The 27,961-nt window shown below is 40.8% G+C and overlaps 1 protein-coding gene across 1 annotated transcript in view; it reads right to left on the bottom strand.

Moving 5' to 3' along the window:
* LOC117419716 (1-phosphatidylinositol 4,5-bisphosphate phosphodiesterase zeta-1-like) overlaps positions 1-26,496 on the bottom strand; it is a 33,898-nt gene extending 7,402 nt beyond the window's left edge. The window contains exons 1-5 of the mRNA XM_058986491.1: positions 26,301-26,496; positions 23,875-24,076; positions 17,517-17,661; positions 17,198-17,350; positions 9,678-9,867 (exon numbers count right to left, since the gene is read on the bottom strand). Coding sequence (XP_058842474.1) covers positions 9,678-9,867; positions 17,198-17,350; positions 17,517-17,661; positions 23,875-24,076; positions 26,301-26,496 — 886 coding nt within the window. The remainder of the gene's footprint in view (positions 1-9,677; positions 9,868-17,197; positions 17,351-17,516; positions 17,662-23,874; positions 24,077-26,300) is intronic.
* Positions 26,497-27,961: the final 1,465 nt, after the last annotated feature.

Raw genomic sequence — 27,961 nt, 5'->3', positions numbered from 1 at the left:
CTTCAATAGCAAATAAACAGGATCACAGCGATCGCTAGAGACAGATGAACTTCAATAGCAAATAAACAGGATCACAGCGATCGCTAGAGACAGATGAACTTCAATAGCAAATAAACAGGATCACAGCGATCGCTAGAGACAGATGAACTTCAATACCAAATAAACAGGATCACAGCGGTCGCTAGAGACAGATGAACTTCAATAGCAAATAAACAGGATCACAGCGGTCGCTAGAGACAGATGAACTTCAATAGCAAATAAACAGGATCACAGCGGCCGCTAGAGACAGATGAACTTCAATAGCAAATAAACAGGATCACAGCGGTCGCTAGAGACAGATGAACTTCAATAGCAAATAAACAGGATCACAGCGGTCGCTAGAGACAGATGAACTTCAATAGCAAATAAACAGGATCACAGCGGTCGCTAGAGACAGATGAACTTCAATAGCAAATAAACAGTATCACAGCGGTCGCTAGAGACAGATGAACTTCAATAGTAAATAAACAGGATCACAGCGATTGCTAGAGACAGATGAACTTCAATAGCAAATAAACAGGATCACAGCGGTCGCTAGAAACAGATGAACTTCAATAGCAAATAAACAGGATCACAGCGGTCGCTAGAGACAGATGAACTTCAATACCAAATAAACAGGATCACAGCGGTAGCTAGAGACAGATGCACTTCAATAGAGGGTTACCATTAGCTTGATATTCTGGTTAAAAATAAATCTTCCTAATTCTGTAGAGATCAGATTGTTGCATAACTGATGTTGCTGGATATCCTCATGATTATTAAAGCGATTCCCTTTTTGGGATCCACATTTCTCCTGTATAGCTCCAGGTTCCAAACTGCTTCTTTTAAATGAGTGCTCGTCACTTTGAATCAGTGTGCCAGGACACAGTCAAGCAATTAGACAGGAATCACAGAATGCTGCAATGAAACAACCTGCAGAACAATTACTGTGTTTGTGCAAAAGTCTAGCCACAAATGAATCAGAGTAGCAGTTTAGTGCACTTATGAATGTAATTCAATTCCACCGCCATGGTGGTGTTTTCCATAGTGATGATTGAATTATCCTGTTTACTAACAACTGCTGTAGTGTAAGTATATAATACAGTGGGGCTGTAATACTGATGTGCGACCCTTAAGTTTACCACGGGAAATTTGCACAGCACTTTTGCAGTTTTCTCCTATGCTTGTCCCATGGTTGTACTATACATTTACCATAGTTTACCATGGTTTGCCATGTTTTTAAATATGCTTTACAATACCGCTCTGTGCTTTACAATGCTATACCAAGCTTTCACTGTGCTTTATTACACTTTGCTCTGCTTTCACTATGAGATAGTTTGATACATTAGATGGCATGTATGAGAGATATACTGTTCAATTATTCAAATGTAATGATTTACTGGATTATTAATTGTACCCACTGAAGCTCAGAGCCACCAGGAAGCCCACTCTTGGCAAAGCCAGCTTGTACCGTACAGCACCCTATACGATAGTCTATATATAGCGTAATATTAGCTTAATATTGAAACACATGCATAATCTTCTGCTTAGTACTGAATCTTATATGCTTTTCAATATATTTGGATAAATAAGGAACACATGTTATGTAAAATGCATTCATGGGAATTACATTTCATTGTGAATTCTGCAGACTAATCTACAGCAGTATTCAATAAGGAACGGTTGGCAGGCATCGGGGAGAAGTATTAAATGAAAGGCGTTGTGGTTCCATCAGAAATCATGAAATCTGTGATAACTGTGAAAAGAATGCAGTCTCAAGCATTGACCCCTGTGGCAGGTGTAGGGGTGATGCAGTGCTCAAGACAAGGAAAACAACACAGTACTGGTGAAGTGATGGGTTATTTTGTAATCCAAAGTCTGATGACAACAGTAAACAATAATGATAACAGGCAATACACAGCGTTGTGTTTTGCTCCGTTTAATCCAAGGATTCAGTCCCTAAATAATAGTCCTGGTATTTAAACACCCACAGTTAACACAAACATGATCACAAGTCTACAGTGAGTGCTATAGTGCTCATGGTGCAAATACAGTTAATTGTGACACAAGTGCAGTGTTGTCTGGGTTTGGTGCTGGCCTTTAGCAACAGCTCCGGATCGTGTTAGCCATCTAATAACAACAAACAAAAGTTTTTAGACACGACAAAACAAACAAAACACTCACGATTACAATATGGGTCTCCTTCTGGTTTAGTGTTAACCATAACAAAGGAAACGATCACCTCACTACATCCCCTTATATACCGTCAATCACACCCCCTTGGTTAACGATTGCAACCGCTCCTCCAATCCGCGGCTGCCACATCATTTCCCTTCCGGGTCGATGATTTTGTGTAGCTCCGCCCCCTTTCTAGATGGCCGACTTCCGCCTAACCCTGGGAATTAACTGTCTGGCCATCCAGTCCAGGGCACTCTGTTCCCTTTACACAGCGCCCTCACAGGTCGGGAGGGAGATTTATTACCAAGAAGCATTTTGTCTCTGTCACACCCCTCATGCCTTTCACTGGGCTTGAAACCAAAGTAAACTATGTAACAATGCTTGCTATAACTGGATAGTAAAACCATGGGGAAAGCAGGGGAAAACTGGAAAATGACTGCAAATCTACTGTGGTAAACTTTTAAAAGAGATACCCATTACCTGCCAAAGGTGTGGCGTTCCCTTAAAACTGCTGCCACACCCCCAGCACCCCTAGTTCCAGCGCCCCTGCGGAAAACTGACTCCTAAGGTTAACAGTGATGTACAATGGAGTCTTGTTACTTCCACAACAATGAAATCCACCAGAAATCGATGCATAAGTGGAAATTTTCAATTGCTTTCTTACGCTGTGACTATGAATCACCTCCCTTCTAAAAATGAAGCGAATTGAAAAGAAAACAGCAGATTAGTCGGCTTGAAATCTGGCTGAAAAGCATTTGGATCAAAGGGTTTCTCACTAACTCTCATAAAGTGTAGTTTGAGAACGTAGCCGCAGTTTCCATTGTCTTGAAACTTGCCCCTGTTCAGATCCATAGCCTCTCCGAGGGACTGGAAATTCAATGCCACTGTAAAATAAAGAAGAAAAAATACACCGTCCTTAAAATATACAGAAACCGATTCTCTAGTGTACTGAAATTTACTGGGCTGCAATTAAGTCACTTTGGGGTATATCCACACATGGTGTAGCTTATTTAGTTGACTTGGAGTTCTGAATTGTGGCCATGGGGAACACAATGACACACACACAAAAGAAACTGCCCATAGATGGCGCTGCTGAATCCCATATCACATAGTTAATTTATTAGGAGTGTTAACATCACAGAGTGATACGATGCTGAATGAATGAGTTCAGGCCTCAAGCACCCAGCTCTGAAGTTGCTCACAGTTAATTAACCATATGCTATGCACATATGGGCTTCTACATTGCGTTCCCCTGTGCTAGCAAGTACACATCTATTGGGACATAGCTTAACACAATATAAAGCTGAGAACCGAGTCCCAAGGCCTGTGTTTTCCGCTATGGGATACCAGGCAAATTGCCCACTGCACAGCAAATGTATGACTGGGCCCTCATTGGAAAATCGTGCTGTTTATGATACACAGTTTCTCAGTAAGAAACGCTGCCTGTTCCAAGCAAGCACCATACTGCTGCACTTGCATTTCATCTGTGCCCTAAAACTCCTTTCCTGCTCCACTGAGTTCTTCCTTCTCGCACTTAAGTCGTAGCAACCGCAAGTGCAACTAATGAGAATAAAGAGGATTTACAGAGGAGCAGAAGCGCTGGTGCTTATGTAAGACTTGCCGTAGCAGTCGGAGTAAAGCTGCGAGGCATCTGTGTGCTCTGTCCGATATTAGGAGGTAGTATGGCCTCGGCTGAGCAGGACGAGCTGAACCTTCTCCTCTCCTGATGCAGCAGAACAGAACGAGGAGGACGTGTTCACTTCTCGCTTGCCCTAAAGGATTTGTTTCTTTATCTGATCCTGACTGATTACCCACCTGGCTTGCAAGTGAAGTGTTGTACTACAGTGCACTACAGTAAAGCATGCATTGTTCTCTGCCTTAACCTGCTCTACCCAGTTCATACAACTGCAGCCAGACCTGTGTCCTTAGTTGGTTCCATGATATACCTTTCATTGTGTTAATCATTTCCTCTAATTGGTATCTCTCCACTCCCACACCGAGGAGAAAGCCACTGCTCTCAGACTTCACAGTTGCAGTGAAGCATGAAAATACATTCAACACATAATCGAGCCTGGGATTTTAGGCATTAAAAAAAAAATCCACGCAAGGTATGAGTATGCAATATAATAGGCACGAGTTCAGAAGGTACAGTAGTAATGGATTCAGTAATGTAAATAGCGGGACTGTTTTTTTTTTTTTTTTGCTTGATGTTCTGATGAGATGTGAAAACCTTGAAAGATGCAACAGCATTGCTGCTGGCTAAGACAGACAAGCTAACTCTGCACCTACAGGGCAAAAAGGAACAACATAGTTATTATTATAAATACATGCAGAAACAATTAAACTGAGCAGAAAGATGAGCTGATATACTCAACACATCACAACCACATCAACACAAGGTAGTTTCTTGTATACATTCATGCAGTACACACACGCACACCTGAGTTCATGGCTAGTTTGCGTGCTTTGGCCTCCGCAAGTGAAGTGTTTTCATAAAACTTCTGATTTGCGATAGAATGCTTGAAGCCGACAAAATGGACCGACTTTGTGTAAATGACGAGATTGGACAGTGCCACTGCCAATGCTATCTTCTTCTCCTAGTTAGAAAATAAAGACAGAAGAAGCACATGAGAAGACAGATAGATCTGCCCAATGGAGATGCTCTATCAGTGATCACATGAGAAGACAGATCTGCCCAATAGAGATGCTCTATCAGTGATCACATGAGAAGACAGATAGATCTGCCCAATGGAGATGCTCTATCAGTGATCACATGAGAAGACAGATCTGCCCAATAGAGATGCTCTATCAGTGATCACATGAGAAGACAGATAGATCTGCCCAATGGAGATGCTCTATCAGTGATCACATGAGAAGACAGATCTGCCCAATAGAGATGCTCTATCAGTGATCACATGAGAAGACAGATAGATCTGCCCAATAGAGATGCTCTATCAGTGATCACATGAGAAGACAGATAGATCTGCCCAATAGAGATGCTCTATCAGTGATGGCGTCTTCTGCAGATTGGTAGCTCAAATTCTGTTTTACAGCAGTCTGCCATGTTCATTATTGTTTGAAGTCATTCCGAGTCATTCTTATTACAATTGCTCAAATATTATGTGTGTGTGTTTTTTTTTTACTCAAAAGTCTGTTGTAAGGAGATTTCACTGTGAGTGCAGGAGCTGCTCTTCAGTTCTAGCTGTCTGCCATGGAAATCTATAATCTAGGCTAGATCAGCAAGAGTCTTTATATTAGTAACCACCAGCACCAACTAGTGCACAGCCAGTGAAAAGAAAAGGAAACATGATTATGTATGTTAGATCACTAGATACTGAAGAGCAGCTCCTGAACAGGTAAAAGCACCTTAACATATTGGCAACACTTTAAATGAAGTGTCTCTAATTACTGTGTATTTACATAGTAGTTACAGAGTAAATACATGTGTACTTACACATAATTACAATGTTAATATGCATCGTTACAAGGTACTTCATATGTAAATCATTTTGCATGACATAACCCTAATCCTAAACCTAACCCTAACCGTAACCCTTCTCTGATACAATTGTGTCCTTACATATTCATGCAAAAAGATTTACACATGAAGTATATTGTAACAATGTCAGGTCAAAATTTAATAAGTGGACTTTTGGAATATGGAAGTCAATGTTTTTTGTTTCTTTGCAAGTAAAGCAGTCGCAGTACTAATCTGGATTTCCACCTTTCTCTTTTCGGTGAATATAAATGCCTGTCAACAGTCGAGTTTCGGTAGTGATCTTCAGTAACGTTGCAGGACATACTGAACAAGAGCTTACCTCCATCGCTGTGTAAAACTCCTGCTGGATACTGCTTTACATGATCTGCTGCAGACACATTTTTAGCCTTTTCAGAGACATCCATTTTCTTGTTTACAGTGTGTAGTATTTTAATTTCACGATTTCCGCGCTGGCCGTGAAATAGCGATTTTCACAGGGCCTTAGTTATATTGACTGTTGCATTGTTCAAGCCAAGAATGCCTTTGGTGCAGATTGTGGGCAACCTTACTGCTCAGTGATACATTGACAAAGTCCTTGAGGCAACAATTTTTCCATTCCTGCAAGCCAATCCAGAAGTGTGGATTTTCCAGCAGGACAATGCAAGACCACACAGTGCTAGGATTACAATTGCACGACTTCATGAAAACAATGGCCAGGTCTTGCCGTGGCCAGCTTTTCCTCCTGACCTGAGTTCAATAGAACATCTGTGGGACCAAATCACCACATCCCACAGCAGTCTATCCAGAGGCTAATCAGGCCTATGCGTCAACTCTGCCAGGATTGGGTTAATGCTCAGGGAGGTCTTACCCGATACTACCTTTGTAATGTTTTCATTTTGACAGTGTGTCACGTTTCATATTGAAAACTTATCATGATTCTTTGATCTGTATTTTTGTTCACATTTTCTGTGAATTTGTTTGATATCTATGTTTAAAATATTTCATTAAATCCATTAGACCTGAGTGTGGCATTTCTTTTGTGCATCAGAATATATATTGTGACAGGGCACTGGCCCTGCAACTTAAAATGTTTGTTTTGTAATAGTGGTGGGGGTGGGGTTAAAATTCCCCTGCCAGCGTAATTGTTTTCTATTGTTAATTATCACCTGCACCTGGCCATGATTGTAAATTAGAGCCAGGTGCAGAGTATTTAAGGAGAGCAGGTAGTCTGTTCTGTAAGGCTCTTTGTTATTGTTATGTGTAAACCTGTGTGGTGTTGTGTTGCAACAGGTAAACAGCTTGGCTGTCCTGGGTTAGTTAGGTTCCTGGAAAGTGTATAGTCATATATATATATAGCTGTGGCCTGTGAGGATTACAAAAGGTTTAGTGCAGAGCAGTGTGTCACAAGGCTAATGAGCCCTGGTGGGGTGCAGGAAGCTGCCGCATTGCTGTACAGCTATTGCTCCTGACATGGTGTGCCCGCCCCTGTCAGCCTGCTGTTCGGAGTGTAAACACAGATGACAGGTGCTGCATTTCACACACACAGCGGAGAGCCCTCTGCAATGCACTTGGGGTTCCTGTACTGTCCTGTGTACTGTTGCTGGTTCTATGCTATTTTTTTACTTGGCTAGTGTGAAATGTTTCTGAGGAGCAAATTGTCTGGATTGCCTAAACGGTGTTGCCAAAAACAGCTTACTTGTACATCTAACTGAGAATCTTTCAGGCGGGCAAACTTGTTAACGCCTGCTTGAGTTCAGAAACTTTATGAAGTTCACATTTCACTGTAAGAACTGCTCAAACACTTGATGAGCCACTTTAATAAAAGTGACAGGAATTCGGATGGACAACTGATGGTACATACTGAGGCTGTAACTCCATTGAGGGGTTCAGCTGAACTTTGGACCTTTTTTTGTAAAAGCTTTTTTTTCTTTTAAGCAGATGACACACTGGAAGTCTTATTCTCGTGCAGTATTATTATCATTATTATTTATTTCTTAGCAGACGCCCTTATCCAGGGCGACTTACAATTGTTACAAGATATCAAATTATTTTTTACATTCAATTACATTATTTTTTACACATTATTTTTACATACAATTACCCATTTATACAGCTGGGTTTTTACTGGAGCAATCTAGGTAAAGTACCTTGCTCAAGGGTACAGCAGCAGTGTCCTCCATGGGGATTGAACCCACGACCCTCCGGTCAAGAGTCCAGAGCCCTAACCACTACTCCACACTGCTGCAGTAGTGGGTGTGGAATCATGCTTTTGATGAGCAGTGAAGAAGCTACTCAATAGTTATGAGACTTGTTCAACTCTGGATAATGGAATATGTTGAATTGAGAAATGATGAATGTTGACATATGGTTGGGTGCCTGCACTGTAGTTCACTTCACTTGAATTGAGAAGATTGGTTGGTAGACCAGACCCAGTTGCATTGCAGTTTTAATGACTGAAATGGACCCTTGATTCCTCATTGAACAAACACTGTGACCAGCATTGGCACTTTAGAGATGGACTAATACTCTACTTCAGGCTGGACTTTTATCAAACTGATAAACCAGGAGAACATAGCTGATGCAAAGATTAGCATTGAGTGGTGCAGAAATGATTTTAACGCAGCACATCAGGGGAATTTCTATAATTCCATTACTGCTGTTGCAAATGCCAGTTCAGTCTTTCAATCCTCTGTAAAAAAAAACAAAAACATGATGCTTCATACCTGAACACCTTCACAGAGGGAAAAAATATACACCGACTGTATAATAACAACAAAATCATAATATCAGTGTGGTATTCTTAAACAGCTAGTGAGTATTCCAGCACTTATTAGACAGACATATGGACGCATTCCTAATGGACTGGGGAATAATGTATTTACATTTCTAATGTGAGGCAGTTGGCTTGGCCATCTGGTAACACGTACTCCCATGGAGATGTTCAGACACTGAGCTGAACTCAAAGTAATGTGTCTTAGCTTTTAGCAGCGTTCTTTTTATTCTAGGTCACTTGAAGTGAATGTAAAATGAAATGTATGTGAATTCAGCTACATGTAGAACCACTGATGTTCCCTAAGTCACACACTCCAAAGAGATCTCACTGCTTTATATAACAGCATGCAGTACCACAGCACCACCTACTGTCCGAACTGCACTGTGTTGCCCTGTCTAAAGTACTGACAAGCTCTATTTCCCGTCTGCCTTTGGAACTTCCAAATGCTATGTCTCCTATAAGTCATGTGATTACACAGCTCTCAAAAACACTGCACATCTAATTTGTATAAATTCAAGTCAATCCAATTACAACCAGATGACCGCAATGTTGAGAGAAGTGTAGTGACTAGCACTGCATTTCAGAGTCAGGTTTAATACATACGGAATGATTATGTATCAGCTTTTGGTTCTTTAAGGGAAGCAGAAGCTTCACTAGAGAGCAGGTAAGTTGAAGTGAAAGTTGTGAAAGGTCACAATGTTCTGATTAAGGATTAATTAACCTTGGGAACTACAAGCAGTTATGTCTTCTATAAAATACCTGTTGTGAACTGGGCACTTCCCTCTAAATAGTCTCCTGTCATTTTGTAAAATCAAAATGCATATTTGAGAAAGGGTCAGATTATTATTCCTGTTTCTCCAAAGGCTCCAACCTGAGGACTCAGCCTGATCTAACACTTTCTACTCTGCCTTGGCTGGTTCTTGAGGACTCAGATGTATTTAGTCTCTCACTGCGAAGCCTGATCTAACACTTTCTACTCTACCCTGGCTGGTTCTTGAGGACTCAGCCTGATCTAACACTTTCTACTCTGCCTTGGCTAGTTCTTGAGGACTCAGACTGATCTAACACTTTCTACTCTGCCTTGGCTGGTTCTTGAGGACTCAGATGTATTTAGTGTCTCACTGCGAAGCCTCATCTAACACTTTCTCCTCTACCTTGGCTGGTTCTTGAGGAAGATGTATTTAGTCTCTCACTGCAAAGCCTGATCTAACTTCCTTTCTACTCCTCTACCTTGGCTGGTTTTGAAGCTGGTGTTTTTGAAGCTGGTGTCCTTTGCTGTCTCTTCCTCTGCCTCCTCCTCGTCATGATCTTCCTCAATATAGTGCCCTACCTCCCCATGTCTGTTGGTCCCTTTCTTGAGGATGGTATCCTGGAGCAGTCCGATTTTCTTATTCTTTATTAATATTTTATTCTTTAACTCCTGTGGACAAAGCAGAACTGTCAAATATCTATCTATCTATCTATCTACGGTTCTCTTGTTCTATTGTTGTATCTGTTACTACAAACAATGAATACATGCTAAGGATCTGTTAGAAAAATAATAAATAATGCAGCTAAACAAATTTTATAAAGGAAAACTTGATTAGCTAAATCAACTGTCAATAATACATAACTGGTCTCTAGTACCCATAGCCTAGAAGCCTGTATTGCGATCTTTGTGACCTTTGTATCTACTGTTTAGGTACCATTTGTAAAATGTATTTGCAATGTCTACACACTGAGCTTTATCTTTTTAATCCTCAACTTTAAACACTCGCCTGTGATTTCAGAGACCCCCATACAGTATAATGCTACAGTATCTGTGAACAACCCATAATCAGATATACAGTAGCAACACTAATACATATCAACATCACGTTTGGAACAAAGTGACGTTATTTCTACTGTATAGTAATACTTTTCAAAAGACTTGTTACTAACACTTATCAAGATTACCACAGTATATTTGCATGATATTTTTGAAGTTTTGCCATGCTATTCCCATGGTTATACTAGGCATCTGACCATAGTTTACCCTGGTTTGTCATGTTTATTAATATGCTTTACCATATCTGCCTATTCTTTACAATGCTTATCTCTGCTTCACCTTGCTTTCAATGTGCTTTATTACACGTTGCTATGTTTTTATGATGGTACACTTTTTATAAGGGAGATTACACATTACTGTACGTGGAGGTGTTCTGATGTGTGGTATATGCTTTGTAATATATAACACTGATGAAGAAAACACTGGGCTTCTCTGTTTGGTTTCTTGTAGGCTGATGCCTGTGTACAATACAATGAGAACATAAAGGCAGAGCGGAGATATTCTGCAACAAACAAATGGGTTTAGCAGCTTTTTGGTCACTGGAAGCTGAATAAATTATTTATTTATTTATTTTTGTAATATGTTCCAGCTTTTAAAAAGGGCACGGAATTTCAATCTGCAGTCTCTCATTTTGCAATCTCAGAGCAAGCAATGACGGAAGATGTTGTGCAACACTAAACAGATGAGAAAGGAGATGACTTCTAGCGCAACACGCAGAGAAATGCAAATCGATTTCTGAGATCCCAGCCAGACTGTGGGGTGGCACAGATTGAACTCCTGTAATAGTATTCTTATGTTCCAGTTTTATGATGTTACATTACACTAAATTATACTGCAGCCTGAAATCTGCATGTTGACTCAAACTGTTTATCCATGCCCCTCGCTCAACATGCTTGGCTCTGCTGAGCAGTATTACAATGTGGGTGGAGGGAATAAGCTCAGTAAATACAGGGGTTTACTACCAATTCAATTCCCTTTGTGCTCTTGAGTGGGTTAGTCCTGGGTCTCAGTTAAGCACATTTTGGCATATTAAAACGTTGCAATTTGCACACACACACTGTGATTTCTCAGTCACTTCACACTGTGGTGCTTTAGCAAGACACATTCCTAATAAGCACCTTTGTTTTTTTATGTCAAGAAAAATAATAGTTGTAATGTATTCAATCCCAAATACATCCCTGTTTCTATTCAATGGCCATGCCTACAATCATGTATAACTAGAAATGGGAGTTTTGGTGATCAAAAACAAAATATCGCTGGTTGCATAATCTAAGGGGTATGTCCTATCAGATCAGTTGGTCTGTAAACGGGACTATAAAAATGTGAAAAAAGATCTTATCATTGATATGTCCAGATGTTAAAAATAATGTTTCAGTGTAACAGGGCGATTGCCCTGCACATGTGGAAATTAGTGTTGGTGTAATTTTACATGGGGAAATGGGTTCATTGTGTGTGCATTTTTGGAGTTGATTTGTGTGAATAAATTATTGTTTACAGACAGGCGCTCGATTGAGACTTGCTGCCTGCTAGGCTTGGTTGAGGGGAAGGGCAGCAAGTGATTGGCTGTGCTGGTCCTCAATCAGCAGGTGGGCGGGTCTTGACCGAGTGTCTGTCAGTTTAAAAACATCCGGTGGAGACCACTCAGGGCAACTGCAACGCCATACTACAGAAGGGAGCTGCCTATATTTTGGAGGAGAGAGTCCGCTCTGCAGGAATGACAGCTACGCAACCCTGAAACTGCAAGCGGTGCTTGTGAAGTCAATGCCCAGCCAAGGCCGTATGAAGCAGCAGGAGTCGGTTAGTTAGGGGATAGTGATCCCATGTGAAGGGTTACGTAGTGTAGGCGGTTCCTGGAGCGGGACGCGTCGTTTATCCTGCGCGCCTGTGCTGGCGTTTCAACTCTACCTCCCATGTCTCTCTGTATTGCTTAAGCAGCGTTTACCCACAGACGTGACACAAGCACCCTGTCACAGGCAGTAAACATGTACATTTCTACAGGACACCACCTATAATGGGAACTTTACTGAGAGAATCATAGAATACAGCTTGTAAAGACACGATCTGAAAGCAAGTGGTCTGTATCAATAATATGGTCAAAGGTTAACAGAATGTGTCAGTGAAACAGTTCCTGTTTAATGGACACATCTATAAAGCAACATTATTGATGAAATCTGTGTACCAGCTATAAAGACCAAAAAGTCATGTCACCCCAGTGGCAGCCAGCTTATGTCACAGTTCAATGAAGAGCTCCCTTAGATTTTGCCCATGGAGTTTCCACAACAGTGAACATTTGAAGTTGCCGATTTAAAAGGTTTCTGAGGTACATTACACTTATGTACAAGAACCGCATGTGAAAGTTTTACTTGTACAAAGAGATGTCAATCAATCACCCAGATCGGATTGGGTGCCCACAGGTGACCCAAATTTTTTTTTTCGCAGTTTGCGGTTCTGGTGCAGGTCAAAAAATTGTAATTTTCGGGTCTGAATTTGAATCACCAAAAACGTTTTCTGTCCTTTTAGCGTACTCGTCTGTAACCCTTTACCAAATAACAAGTTGGAACATGCAGAAGTATGTGCAGGAGATTTACTGTATGAGTATTTCTTGGTGTCACTGTACAAAGGTGTGGCCCTTGTACAGTGACAGTACTTACTTATCTATAGTCTGATATGGATATACAGGTAGTGAACAAAAAAATGGAAACACTAATGTAAAGTCACTTAATAGGGCGATGGGCCACTATGGTATCCCACTCTGTGGAGTTCTTGGCGGACCGTTTTTGATGAAACTGGCTACTCGCGCCCGAGGTTGAAATTTGCAGTCAATTGATCTGCAGTTGCTCGCCTGTTTTGCCTTGCACTTCGAATTAATGCACGGATATCATGATCCTGGACTATGCGCTTCCGCCCACTGTTGCCCTGTGCTGATGATGTCTTTCCCTCGGAGTTCCATGCCGACATCACCGTAGACACAGTTGCTCGTGAAACATCAACAAGTTGAGCTGTCTTGGTCACTGACGCTCCTGCCAAACGGACCCCCAACAATCACCCCTCTTTCAAAGTCACTGAGGTCTCCTCTTGCAGCCATGCTAGCCATAATTCTAAGCAACCAGGCCTGTCCAGCATTTTTATACATGACCCTAAGCATGCTGGGATGTTATTTGCTTAATTAACGCATGAGCCACACCTGTGTGGAAGCCCTTGCTTTCAATATACTTGATGTCCCTTATTTACCCAGGTGTTTCCATTTTTTTGTTCACTACCTGTATATACAGTAGAACCCCAGAGTTATGAACACCAAACTTATGAAATGACCGGTCTACCAAACCCCACTTTCCACCGGAAGTACACAATCACCCACCATGAGAGCAATGCAACCAGATAGCAAAATCTAGGTAAACTTCGTGTCAGGAGGGCATAACTAGCACACTTACACCCTCCTAACACTGAGTGTTGCATTGTGGGATGGCTGAGTGACAGCAGATGAGTCAAAATGGCTGAAAAAAGCTGTAAAATAAAGCTTTGTGTAAAACAATATCTAACTTTTGTGGCTATTTTACTACAGAATAAGAACCAGACCATGTCGACTGTAGAACATTTTGTATTATATTTTACAGTAGTATTTTTTAAGTATATGACTGTGTATGTGAATATTTATATTTTAAAGATACATATTGATTTATTAATTGTTATTAAATTGAAGAAAAACAAGTCTGGGATATAACTAGTGAAGAAAACCACACTTACCTGCAATGGGTATTCATTTTAGTGTATTATGGAAAATCTAACTTTTAAGCAAAATTTCTGGTGCTATTCTTACTTTTTGTTTTAAATTCAAAAATATTTAAAACTCTAATTTTCTTCACAATTATACTGCTACTGTGCATGTACCGGTCCCACCCACTGCGCAGCTGTGTTCTGATGCAGAATATTTAAAAATGCATCTCACAATTCCCGCTGTACTTTTCTCTCCACATAAATGTGTCCAGGTACGATGGTATCGTCTCTTCTGCTGTGTTCTACATTGTTTTAAATTGTTTCTTAACATTCGCCAGGTAGTTCTCCACGTTGTCCAGCCGTAAACTGCAAAGTCAGTTTGATAAGAGAAAGAGGTCAGAGGAATCATGCAACCATACAAGACAGACACATGATGCATGAAAAAGCTGCTTAATTCTCTTTCAGTGTAAGAACATTTACAAATTAACACACATGACTGTGCCTGAATTTGTCTCAAATATCGTGACAATTTGTTATCAAATAGTATCATGAAGAAAACATTCTGTAATAAAGTAGTTCATAAAATTGTCAATGTTATTTGAAAATAACGGATGACAGCTGTGCTGTAAGACACTGTCAGCTTTGCTGCTTCTTCGAACTTCCCACTCACCGCATCCCATATTTCATCTTCTTACATACAACAATCACGCAATGCTGTGACCTTTCAGCTCTGCTGGCCCCACCTACTTCAGTGGGACCAGCATAGCTGAAAGGTCACCCTATCCTGTGGACTCAGGAAGTACTCAAAAGGAGCCGGCAATTAGGATTCTACAGCCTCAGGTAAGGCCTAGTGGATTTTAGATGATGATGAACTCAGTATTGGAGCCACATAACTCATTCAGAATGACTATAAGCATCATACTTTTAAGTAGCAGCAGTGTGGAGTAGTGGATAGGGCTCTGGACTCTTGACCGGAGGGTTGTGGGTTCAATCCCAGGTGGGGGACACTGCTGCTGTACCCTTTACCTAGATTGCTCCAGTAAAAACCCAACTGTATAAATGGGTAATTGTATGTAAAAGATAATGTAATTATATGTAAAAAAATAATGTGATATCTTGTAACAAGTCTCCCTGGATAAGGGTGTCTGCTAAGAAATAAATAATAATAAGTAAAGCAGACAAACATTTCAGCTAATGTCTTAATGAGTGTTGAAAATGTGCCAGTGCTGAACACTTGCACATCTTGCATCCCCATACAGATGTAGTATAAACAATCACACACATAAGATACAAGTTGTTTAAATAGAATAGATGTTAAAAGGTATGATTTTAATTAAATCAGAACATAATTTCTCTACCACAGTTCTAGTCTTACATTTGGGATAAGTTTATCACAAAGGTCACCTCAGAAACAGAGCTGATTGAAAACAATTCCACAAATCCACAAATCTAAAAGTACAATTAACAGTTTCCCTTTTTTTATTAGGAATCAAGACTGAAGCAAAACAGATGAAGGCAAAGTAGCAAATGCAAATAGTTTGCACCCTCTTTACTCAGTTTATATATTAAAATCTATGCTCTAAAAGCAACAACACACAGTACCGCCGGTCGCTGCTCCGTACCTCTGCCACTTTTAAGACGACTCTATATATTCAACGTTGTTCAGCAATTCATTAATTGTAAGACTTGGATTTCAAACTCATATTGGAAATCAATAGTTTAATCTCTGCTTTGGTGATTGAGTTCCAGGTCAATGATAAGGAGTTCACAGTGCTAATGAAATCCTTTCAGATGCTTGTTTTTCTGGGTTCAAGCTGAATGCAACATGATGCAAGCTCGGCGGTAAGGCACAGTAAAAGTCAGATCCTTGGAAATGTTTTCACATTGTTGGTTCTGATGGAGCTTTCTTTGACGTTCTTGATGAAGACTAACTTTCCTGTTATGCATCGCGGTCTATGTCTTGAGTCAGTATGATAGAAGTGGCTTCATTATAACATAAAGTAAAGAGTAATGCAACATTACAAGATCAATTTATAATGGCACGGCATCTCACACTAGCTGCTCAGAGCTACTGGTTTGCTGCTACTCAGCTGGTCCTACTGGTTCAGTTGGCATGGTGCTGGATGAGGAGCTTGTGTCTCCTCCCTCATCCCACTACTAAAACCAATGTCACGCATGCTGACAGCCCACTATCCCACAGATACAGACATTCTCCTAACCCACGGTAATACAATGACAAACAACAATGAAACAAAACAACCTTCTTGATCAATAACAGAACATGACATCAATAAAAGGACATTGAAACAACAATTAATAATGATCAAAATATTTACAGAAACAACAAATTCCCTTTGTGCAACTGATTTGCATACCGCGCTGGTCCTGAGACGTCACCTCACACAGCCTCCAGCAGGCCACGACCTCTTGTACTATTATTATTTAGCAGCCGCTTTTATCCAAAGTGACTTACAGAGATTTGCGGGTGAACTATGCATCACAACTGCTGCTGCAGAGTCACTTCCAATAGGACCTTGCTTTTTTTTTTTTTTTTTTTTTAAATTTAGTCGTCGTCAATTTTCTTTTACCCCGATTTTTCTACCTAATTTAGCATGCCCAATTATTATCTGTATCCTCTGCTCACCGCTCGCAACCCCCCCGCCGACTCGGGAGACGGCGGCTGGAACATGCGTCCTCCGAAACGTGCTCCTGCCAAGCCATCATTTTTCGCACTGCAGAACCACAGCAATGCCACCAGACCTATAGTGCCGGAAGACAACACAGATCTGGCGGCTCCACTGCAGAACCACAGGCGCCCTATCGGCCACAGGGGTCGCTGATGCACGGTGAGCCGTGGATTCCCCTGCCGACCTAAGCCCTCCCTACCCGGGCAGCGCTCAGCCAATTGTGCGCCGCCCCCTAGGAACTCCCGGTCACGGTCGGCTGTGACATAGCCTGGATTCGAACCTGCGATCTCCAGACTATAGGGCACATCCTGTGCGGAGCGCCTTTACTGGATGCGCCACTCGGGAGCCCCCAAGGACCTTGTTTTTATATCTCATCCAAAGCAAGGAGCACAAGGAGGTTAAGTGAGTTACTCCGGGTCACACTCTGGGAATATATGAATCATTAAAGCACTGAACAGTGGTAGGGGTAATAGTCATTCTACTACTACTAATAAGACGCTAGCAATAACATCAGTACAATGTTAGGGCAGGGAAGGGCTTACCTCAGGGGAAGGCAGCTCCTTGGCAAAGATGTCATTGATTGTCATGTCAAGCAGTATCTCCCCTAGGATTGTTTTCAGGTATTCAGCCATCATCTCCTGCTGCAGGGGTGTGCAGTGGTTCTCCAGGGAAAGGATAACTGGGTAAGGGGACACCTGTGAAGTCCAAGTGCCGAACACAAGCAAAGTCCATACAGGACAGGGATTAGGGATGGTGAGGGTAGAGGGAAGGTCTCCCCTGAACTATAGTGAGACACAGGGTTGGTCATTTTAAAAAGCATGAAAAAGTGATCCACCCATACAAAGTTTTCCATGCACTGACCTCAAAAGCATGCTGCTCGATTGTGGCAATGACTTCCTTGAAGAGGATCTTGCTGGTTAAAGTGTAGCCGTGATAAACGACAGGCTCCTGATCTGGCCCGTCCCAGCAGTCGATTTCCAAGCAGCGGCAGCCTCTCCTCAGGGCACTTGGCAGAATGACAAAACATTAAGACGTGAGGATCAATCAGCTGTCAAAGAGCAGGATTCATCAGTGAGGTACGCTACAGTCTTAGATAATCACAGAGCAGGATTCATCAGCGAGGTAAGCTACAGTCTTAGATAATCAAAGAGCAGGATTCATCAGCGAGGTATGCTACAGTCTTAGATAATCACAGAGCAGGATTCATCAGCAAGGTACGCTACAGTCTTAGATAATCAAAGAGCAGGATTCATCAGCGAGGTACGCTACAGTCTTAGAAAATCACAGAGCAGGATTCATCAGCGAGGTACGCTACAGTCTTAGATAATCACAGAGCAGGATTCATCAGCGAGGTACACTACAGTCTTAGATAATCAAAGAGCAGGGTTCATCAGCAAGGTACACTACAGTCTCAGATAATCAAAGAGCAGGGTTCATCAGCAAGGTACGCTACAGTCTCAGATAATCACAGAGCAGGATTCATCAGCGAGGTACGCTACAGTCTTAGATGATCACAGTGCAGGATTCATCAGCAAGGTACACTACAGTCTTAGATAATCACAGAGCACGATTCATCAGCGAGGTACGCTACAGTCTTAGATAATCACAGTGCAGGATTCATCAGCGAGGTACGCTACAGTCTTAGATAATCAAAGAGCAGGATTCATCAGCGAGGTACGCTACAGTCTTAGATAATCAAAGAGCAGGATTCATCAGCGAGGTACGCTACAGTCTTAGATAATCAAAGAGCAGGATTCATCAGCGAGGTACGCTACAGTCTCAGATAATCACAGGCATAGCTGGCAGCTGAGCAAGAGAAAATATTTCTATTGCGTTCTAAGTGTTTGGCTGAGGTACCCTCAGGGGCAGACGATTCCAAGCCCCCTGCTTTCAAAGCAGTCATTAATGAAGTAACCATTGCCTTTTCACACTTACACTCACAGCTGGGGTTGTTTGTAGCAATAAAGCTCCATGCAATCTCATCACATTAAACATCTTTGCCCCCGATCAACAACTTCTTCATCTCCGCGGGTAGCAATTGTATCAAAGCTTATGTTAGCCAGCCTTCTCAATTTCTTTTTTTCTATTAGTTTATATTATATTAATACATTCATTTGAACAAACTTAACTGTTTCCAGAGACATCCCTTAGCTTTTCACCGACCTCTTCACTGCTTTTCTTTCTTTAAGGCAGTTTGGTTGTGACCCTATTCAAAGACTTTGACAAGCTCAAATATATATTTACTCCAACAGCTACAATATTAGGATGGATATAAGTGAATGTATTGATTTCATTTTGAATATTACATTATTCCTTTCACTATTGAGCATGGGCCAAATATATGGGGAATATATATAATGAGGCCACTGTAGTGAAAAGACGGATCAGTTATTGTTTTCTTCTGGAACATTTTCAAATCCTTAAGGATGTGTGAAACACAGCTGTTTATACAGTGAGTGGACAAGAGTATGGAATGGGTTACCTAGCCATGTTGTTGATGCTGAATCATTGGATCCTTTAAGACAAAGTTCTGAGATCAACTGGACAAGCACTGCATGGCTGAATGGGCTACTCTGCCACTGCTAGCCAAGAAGTCCAGATCATTCTCCTTTCAAAATCTTTGTTTCTACCCATTTTACAACCACCTAAACAACATCTTACTGATCAAGGCCTTGTGCACTCCACATCCAATCATATGGCAAGTCACATGGGTCAGCTCATTTGCATAGCATTGCCTCATGATGTTTTACTCATGAAGTGAGGAGCGAGGACTGTGGTAATAGCTCATGACTAAAGAGAGTTTGGCTCTCGACCAGGGTGCGTGAGTTCTCAGAGGTAAGAGAAAAGAGAGACAAGCAGAAATTGCTCTTGATATCACCTGCCTGTGTCTTTCAGAAAAGCCCTCAGCAAACTTCTAGGTATGAGAAAGCTTATTAACTAATGTTACAACACCTGAGACAAGGTTTTAGTAACCATGGAATTAGGTAAGGGACGTGCAAAGGATGTGCACTTTTTTACACTGAAGTTCTTAAAGCTAAAGTCATTCAAGGACAGCAGTAAACTATTATGCATTTCTACACATTTAATTTAAGGAAGGTATATTTATTCTCTTTAGGACTGTTTTCTACTTGAAAGAAGTCTTCTACAAGATATTAATATTGTTCTTTTTTTACACAACCTCAAAGTCTGGACGACAGAAGGAAAGTGGAAATTTAGTTTAAAGTATTTGGTCGGCAAGCTGCTACATTTTAAGGGCCATATGCAATGCACCACTGTTGGTTTGTCTGTCAGCCCTTAATTCTTGGTTTATTGATAATATGGTGGCGTATGGGGAGAAATGATGAGCGTGGTACAGAATCCAAACACGCAAATTACTAAGCAGCTCAAGGAGCACTCATTTACAAAGTAAACCGCATTCACCAGGGACAAAAAGAGCCTCTTATTGACTTGCAGAGGTCGTATCCACAGAAACCCAGTGCAGTGAAACTCCTGCTGCAATCAGCCTTTTTGGATTCATCTTATTTTAACTTAGGAGTCTTTTCATATGCCATTTGTTCAATTTGTGTAATACCTACTGTTTATTTGAGTATGTGATATTATTATTATTATTATTATTATTATTATTATTATTATTATTATTATTATTATTATTATTATTATTATTATTAATAATAATAATAATAATAATAATATACCTATTGAAATCATGCTATAACCCACGGACCTGCCCAGGAGGATTGAAGAGCATCCAGTGTCTAGCTAAGCACCTGTTTTCAACTGGCAAACCAAAGCAGTCGATGTTGCGCCTCTGGCTCCTGACCAGTAGGGGTCACTGTGGCAACCCTAGCTGATATATACATCTGAGATTACAATGGACAATGCCATGCTCACTGTGGCTACCAAAATCGGCAACTCAGCAAGACCGGGATTCGAACAAGCATGTTCCTGACTGCATGACTCCCCCTGTACTACTGTATAAGCTGCAGTCTAGGTCAGCCACTAGGGACCCTGGTCTCTACAGCAGGAACACACAAGCTGTGTTTTGATCAAAGGAGATGAAATTTGAAACTGCAGGTTTTGGAACGCAGGCTTCAACTTTCAAACTGACGCTTTTTTTCAGCTGATTCTATCTGGCATTTGTTATTGAGTTGTTATTTTCCATGAAAGAGAAAGTGAGCTGAAGAAGCACATGGAAAGTTTGCAAAGCTTGGGAGGTGAACCGTGTAAAAATGATTTCTGCAGCCAATAAAACAAAGAGCATTTTCCCATGAATGTGCGTGCTTCAGGAATGTTTCTTTGTATGGAAAGCCCTTGATTGATATTTTAGTCTGAAGTCAAGCGGAATGGAACACTGTGGTGCAATAATGCTGGTTTATGTGAGTAGACATGTCAAAGAGTCTGCTTTAGTGCACAATTTGACCTGCAAAAACAATGATATAGAACCAAATAAGAAAAAACCCTTCACCCTGTTCACACTACCAAAAATAATCCTCAATCGCCACAAACACGAGATTATCATTCACGATCACATCTTTCAACATGCGTTTCATGTGCTGTGAATATGGTGTAAACAGGGAAAAACAGGAGCGCTTCAACCTGATAGATACCAAATACAAACATGTAGGAATCTAATACCATCACCTGTGCATTACAACCATTTAAAAAAGAAATGTATTGACATTTGTCACAGCCATAGGAAATACTACATGAAATATCAAGCACTGCACAGACACCGCACCACCTGGTACAGAAGAGATATGTTTTGGCTCCATAATGAAATCCTGTTTTCCAAACAATCTTGCTATCTGCCAGTGTTTTGAAGCTCAGTTGAACCAGTGGAAACAAGCAGATCCACCCCCCCCCCCCCTTGGATTTCCATCCTCAAATAATATAATACTGAGAAAACCTGGTAACAAATACATGTCAGGAACATACACCTGTATTTTCCACCTGGGAATTCAGCATTTCTATTTAACACAGGGTTGCAATAGTTGTGCACTTAACTTAACAACATAACTCAGAAGAAATAAACAAAAAGATTGCTTTGTATCAAGCAACAGATTTCTCTAGCTGTTATGCTTCCACAGCCATGCTACCCATGCTATATCACAGTAGGCTGACAACAGCTTTTGATCAGGTGGATCAATGATCTAACTGACTGGCCACATTCTCACATGGTGCCCAAGCAGGGAATTAACCTCTTCCTTGCAAAACACAGTTCTATAACCCTTATAACACTGTGTCACAAAGACGGCCGGAGTGGGTGGCGTCAGACCAGAGCCAGGAAATAAATAAACAAAACGAGAGGTAGAGTTTGGTGGAGCTGAGCGAATGCTTTCGCTCAGCATTTAATAAATAAACAGAACAGAAAATAAAAGGTTTTAAACACAAAACAGGACACGGCACTTGAGGCCAAAATAAATAGACGAACAAAAACAGACTAACACTACAAACGGTGCACGGACAGACACACAAGCAAACACAGTGAGTCTATAAACACTTATTATTATTTCGCTTTTCTTTCTCCTTCTCTCTCTCTCCCGTTCTCCACTCTCGAACACCCAACCCCGAGTGAATGAAATGTACATCTACATATACTGTTGTGCTGGGATTCAATTACTAATTAATTATTCACTTGAATCCCAGCACGTGAATTAATTACATGCAACGTGCTCACATACTATACTTTAAATGCACGTGAAGTCCCGTAATCCCGTGCATGACTATAATTATACAATTGAAATACTCGTGCTGCACACATCCATTTATGTCCCGTGTACCAACTACAATACACCAACATTTAACACACGCAACATACAACATATAACACAGAAAATACACACAGGGGCGGGCACTTCGTCACACACTGTCATAGAGGATACTTGTTTTTTGTTTGTAACCATGATGAGTGAAATCTACATGACAAGACAATTGCGAAAGCTGAAAAGTCTAACATTGATCTGAGGACCTGTAGCTGTGAATGAAAAAAACATCACTAAACACCACCACCACCAGCACCACCACCTCAATGTGAATACCTGAGGATTTCACAGGCTAGAAAACCATACCAGTCCAGCCCTTTAGGGGGATGCCCAGAGGGAGCACCAAGCCCCTTGGAATGTGGTCACTATCCTGGCAAACAGAAAGCTTTCAGCACACTGAGGTGTACTCTGAACTCTCCTCCAAACAATCACATGCATTTCTTATGTATGATGCAGCTTTTTGCATTTGGCAAGTACCAGGACTAATTAAGATTAGCAAAAGTAGAAACAAAGATTTTGAAAGGAGAATGATCTGGACTTCTTGGCTAGCAGTGGCAGAGTAGCCCATTCAGCCATGCAGTGCTTGTTCAGTTCCTAGTAGCTGACTGATCTCATAAAGATTAGCAAAAATATTTGCAATAATGCAGTTAAGCTGGGAGCTGCTCTGTTACAGAATAAAGCAGTTTGCAATGTGTTGGTGGCATCAGATGCTGCTCTGCTGGGTCAATCACATGCTGTGGCAACCCCCAGATCTGCCGGAAGAGCCATGGGCACCCTGGGAGATTCCAAAACGAACCTGTTGCTTCTTGCTGTTTCATGTCTAAGGAGCAGCAGAAAGTAACCCCACCTTCACAGTGCATCCCGTGACACACAGTAGATAGTTAAATGATCTTGAGGTTTCAAGTTATTATTATTATTATTTGTTTATTTAGCAGACACCTTTATCCAAGGCGACTTACAGAGACTAGGGTGTGTGAACTATGCATCAGCTGCAGAGTCACTTACAATTACGTCTCACCTGAAAGACTTAGACTAGCAGATTAAGATGGTCCTGTAGTATACAGTGCTGGGATTTCATATTCTGCTCAATCTGTTCTTGTGATATCCCATAGCCTATTTACCACATTATTATTATTATTATTATTATTATTATTATTATTATTATCATTATTATTATTATTTATTTCTTAGCAGACGCCCTTATCCAGGGCGACATACAATTGTTACAAGATATCACATTATTTTTACATACAATTACATTATTTTTTACACATTATTTTTACATACAATTACCCATTTAAGGGTACAGCAGCAGTGTCCCCCACCTGGGATTGAACCCATGACCCTCTGGTCAAGAGTCCAGAGCCCTAACCACTACTCCACACTGCTGCCCTACTTCTCCACACTGCTTCCTCATTACCAAATAACAGCTTGCAATAGAAAGTGCAGAAACATACCTTACACATGCATGCAGATGGCTTCTTCCTACCAGCTGGTCTCCTGTTAGGTATGTATTGTATGAGGATGATAAAAAGTAATGGCACAGAGCCCAGTCCATGTCACGATACACTTTTTTATTGTCTTTGTTGTCCACTGAGCAGTCCTCGGTCTTCATGTATCGGAGAAATCCTCCGAATGTCATTGATTTCTTAGATTTGACTGTGTATACCAAAATACAAAAGCTATTAAATCAGAGAAAAAAAGAAGCATTGGCTATGACTTTACAAACACATCTTACACATCTTACTAAAGCCCATTTAAATGTTTACCAATGCAAATTTGCACGGTAATTTAGCAGTTTTCCCATGGTTATACTATTACAATAGTTTACCTTGGTTTTCCATGTTTTTTTTTAATGCTTTACCTGCTATACCTCACTTTTCTTTACAGTGGTACCTATGCTTTACCATGCTTTCACATTGCTTTATTACACTTTGGTATGCTTTTAATGTGGTACACTTGTATAAGGGGGATCCCGCAGCTGTGTGCAAGTCTCTGGATTTAGACATTCAGAGATGGTCTGCCTGGTTCTTCTTCGTAAGCTCTCTTAATGGATATGTTTTAATTACTTGATAACGAGCTGCCTCAGATTCTCAATCATCTCTTCTAAGCCCCTTCGGTAGAGCAGACTGAAGCCGCTCATTCTGTTTAGACAGTTGTATTCCTTGTTCTTTTTATGTTTCTCTGTGCCGATGTCAAAGTAAACATGAACGCTAGTTTGTGTGATTGCCAAAACCAAACTCCTTGATCTGTAACATTACCTGTGGGTTTTGATTAGTTAAATATGCAGCTCCCTCCAAGTCATTTTAAATTATTGTCAGTTGTGCATAAAAACAACTGGTGTTAGATCTGCCGAAGGAAAGATGTTCGATATATAGATAATGCTCAATTTCTGTGACACAGTAACAGGCTCTGAGACCTTCACTACTGCAGGAGTATCCACACAATAACAGCACTAAAGGGTTGGTCCTATACCTTGAATATTTAGCTTGCTGTTTCATTGTCGCTGTACAGAATGGCACAGGGGGTAGCACCCTGGGCTTTTACTGTGTAGAACAGGGCTCATGCCTAGGTCGGTAATAGGCTATTTTCATGTTTTACTTTTTGCTAAAAACAGTAAGTTTAATTTTATTCTATTTTGAACAAAGGGGAGTTCAATATTAGGTTTTTTTCTTGGTTAGGGTAGTGTTTTATTGATTAAAAATATACACAGTAGTACTGTTTGATTGTTGCTTTTGTCATACATAATTATTGACGAAGAACACCAATTATGGATGGATAAACAAACAGAAGTTGGTTTAACTGAATAAAACAGACTGATCCAGTAGCAATGGACCAACCAGCTTTTCCAAAACAGAAAAAAGATACAATCCGTTATGGTACTGTAGGTACTACGTTAGTGATTGTTCTTTGTTCTAACAATAAACCTTCGTCCTAAAAAATGAAAAAAGCAAAAGTGCATCGTTATCATTTTTTAAATTTGTCAGGTATTCAATTACAGTACAATTCTTGAACATTTGACAAGCCTTAAGCCTCAATAAATATTATGTTGTTTCATAGCTGACGTAAAGTCAATAAATAAATCTTCAGAAGCAATTTGTGCAGAAACAAGGTTTTATTGCTTAGTGGAGCTGGTCAGATGACAAACTGACATTATACAAACCCCACAGTCAACTTGGTATTTGCAGTCTACAGTACAGAAAGCAATGCAAATAAGATTTGAGAAATCTCTAAAATACATCTAACAGAGTGAAACTGAAACACAGGGAAAGAAGGGGATGATTAGTCTATATAAAGATAATCATACAGATTTGGTAATTGATCGATTGTTTAAGAGGAACCAGAATTACACAAAGCTTAAATCAGTGGTGTCCAATCCCAGTCCTGGAGGGCCATTCCACTCCAGGTTTAACAGGTAAAACAAGCTAAGTAACTACTTCAGGGTCTGGATGGAGGTTTAATTGGTTCAATTAAACACTGTAGTGATGGAATTTTTTTTTTCCACCCTGAACTTGTTCCATTTCATACCCTACAAAATTCAAAAGCTGTACTGAATCGTGACACATCCTATGCCAATGGAGCGATCTGATTGGTTGTAATGGTTGGGATGGCATGTGATCAGTAATAATCCATGTGTACGGTAAGTACAAAAAATGCATCTCTGTAAAGCTGAGAGAAAACAAAGTCACTTTGCCAGGAACAGTGGCTTGAAACCTGGTTCTAGGAGACCTAGTTTAAGGCGACTTTCTGTATCAAACCCCCCAGTCTCCCCTGGTGTGCCATGCAGTGGCCTGAAACCTAGTCTCCTGAAACCAAGTTCCAAGCCACAAAGGGGCTTCGTGTTCCCTCATCCTAAGAGTTCACAGAGACACACTCAACCCACCTGTTTTATTAATCTCGTAGTTTTCAATGATCTGTTCCACAGCCTTCATGTCTGCCTGACTGTTCATTTGCTCCTTCTGGATGAAGTCGAGGAGGCCCTGGGCTGAAAGGTTTTTACCTCGAGGGGCGTAGCAGCTGAAGATGAGCTGGATATCGTCTCTCTGAGACAGAGCTTTGCCTTTGCCTTTGGCTGTCATCCTTAATTACCTACATTCACTCTGATCTAATACCGCTAAACAGAAGATAATAGGTTATATATTAGCTTCTGGACTGTGATGAGACTGCCCTGTTTGGAAAGGGTTTGCAGCAGGTGCTGAGGCAAACAGAGCTATGCAGAAAGAGAAGGGTTGTTATGGAAACCCTCCAGTTTGTTAACTGTAATTGCTGCAGGATCTCTCAGAAGACACCAAAAAGACACTGGAAGGTCGCAGAACTGTTTGGGTAGTTTGGGCATTAATAATGGTCTCACCAGACAAACTGACAATCTATTTAGAGTGACCCGTTTTGGAAGTCACAAAGTAATATATGTTGTTTTCCACAATCCTTTTTTTAATTATTTGTTTTATGCTGTATAGTTAGGAGATGACTAACTGCTTGTGTGAAAAACATCTCCCTCCTCAAGTTCTCTGGTGTTTATCCACTAAAGAGTCGCTTGATTTCCTTTTACACTCAGCCAGCCCTAAAGTTATAGCAATCATGCAACAAGTGCTTCCAATATGTCATCAAAAAAGTCAGTTTCTTTGACACAGACTGTGATTTCCATAGGTGCCAGTCTAAGGTAGAGAATCAATGAGCTGGAAGTAAAACGCAATGGCTTTGCATTTACTCCTTCAGTTACTGGGCTATTCCACAATCAGCAACCATCTCCTGCAAATATTTAACCTGCTCTAACTGCTCCCCTCCCTACTGAGAGCCAGCAATCCCCTATGGTATATTAGCCTGTTGCAAACACTGAACCACCCACTTGTGTTTCCTAAGTGACAAAGCCCTAAACAATCCTGTGAGACACACGGAGGCCACACTGTAGGGAGTTCACCTGGAGGGCCTCTATTGAATTATCCTAACACTTGTGTAGATGATGGAATAGCCTGGCCATGCCCCTCTGCTTGACATAGCTTGAAAACGTCCTGTAGGCCAGAGAAACACTATATTATTCTAGGAGTATGCAGATACTAGCATTTTATGAGTAATCCCCTTTAGGAAGTTTGAAGTTGTAAGGTGTTAATTACACAATACAAGACAAAACTTTCCCTCTGTTGGTCTCGCTTACACACTTGCTAGTTTCATTACATATTTTCATTGTCAATGTATGGCCTTGGTATGGCAGTACTGCCGACACAAAACTTCTTAAAGGACAATCTGCACACCCCTAATTATTATATCATCATAGCAGGTTTCCTATTCAGCCCGACTTGGTCAGTAAAAGAGGACAACACTTTACATTAAGTGTCTCTAATTACAGTGTATTTACATAGTAGTTACATACTAAGTACATGTGTACTTATGCATAATTACTATGTCATTATGCATAGGTACAATGTACTTAATGTGTAAATCTTTTTGCACGATATATGTAAGTACACAATTGTATCAAAAAAGGGTTAGGTTTAGGGTAAGAGTTAGGGTTATTTCATGCAAAAAAAATACACATTAAGTACATTG

The sequence above is a fragment of the Acipenser ruthenus genome, chromosome 14, assembly GCF_902713425.1.
Source record: "Acipenser ruthenus chromosome 14, fAciRut3.2 maternal haplotype, whole genome shotgun sequence".
Lineage (NCBI taxonomy): Eukaryota > Metazoa > Chordata > Actinopteri > Acipenseriformes > Acipenseridae > Acipenser > Acipenser ruthenus.
The sequence above is the reverse complement of the archived record's forward strand: the minus strand, read 5'-3'. Positions and strand labels throughout refer to the sequence as shown.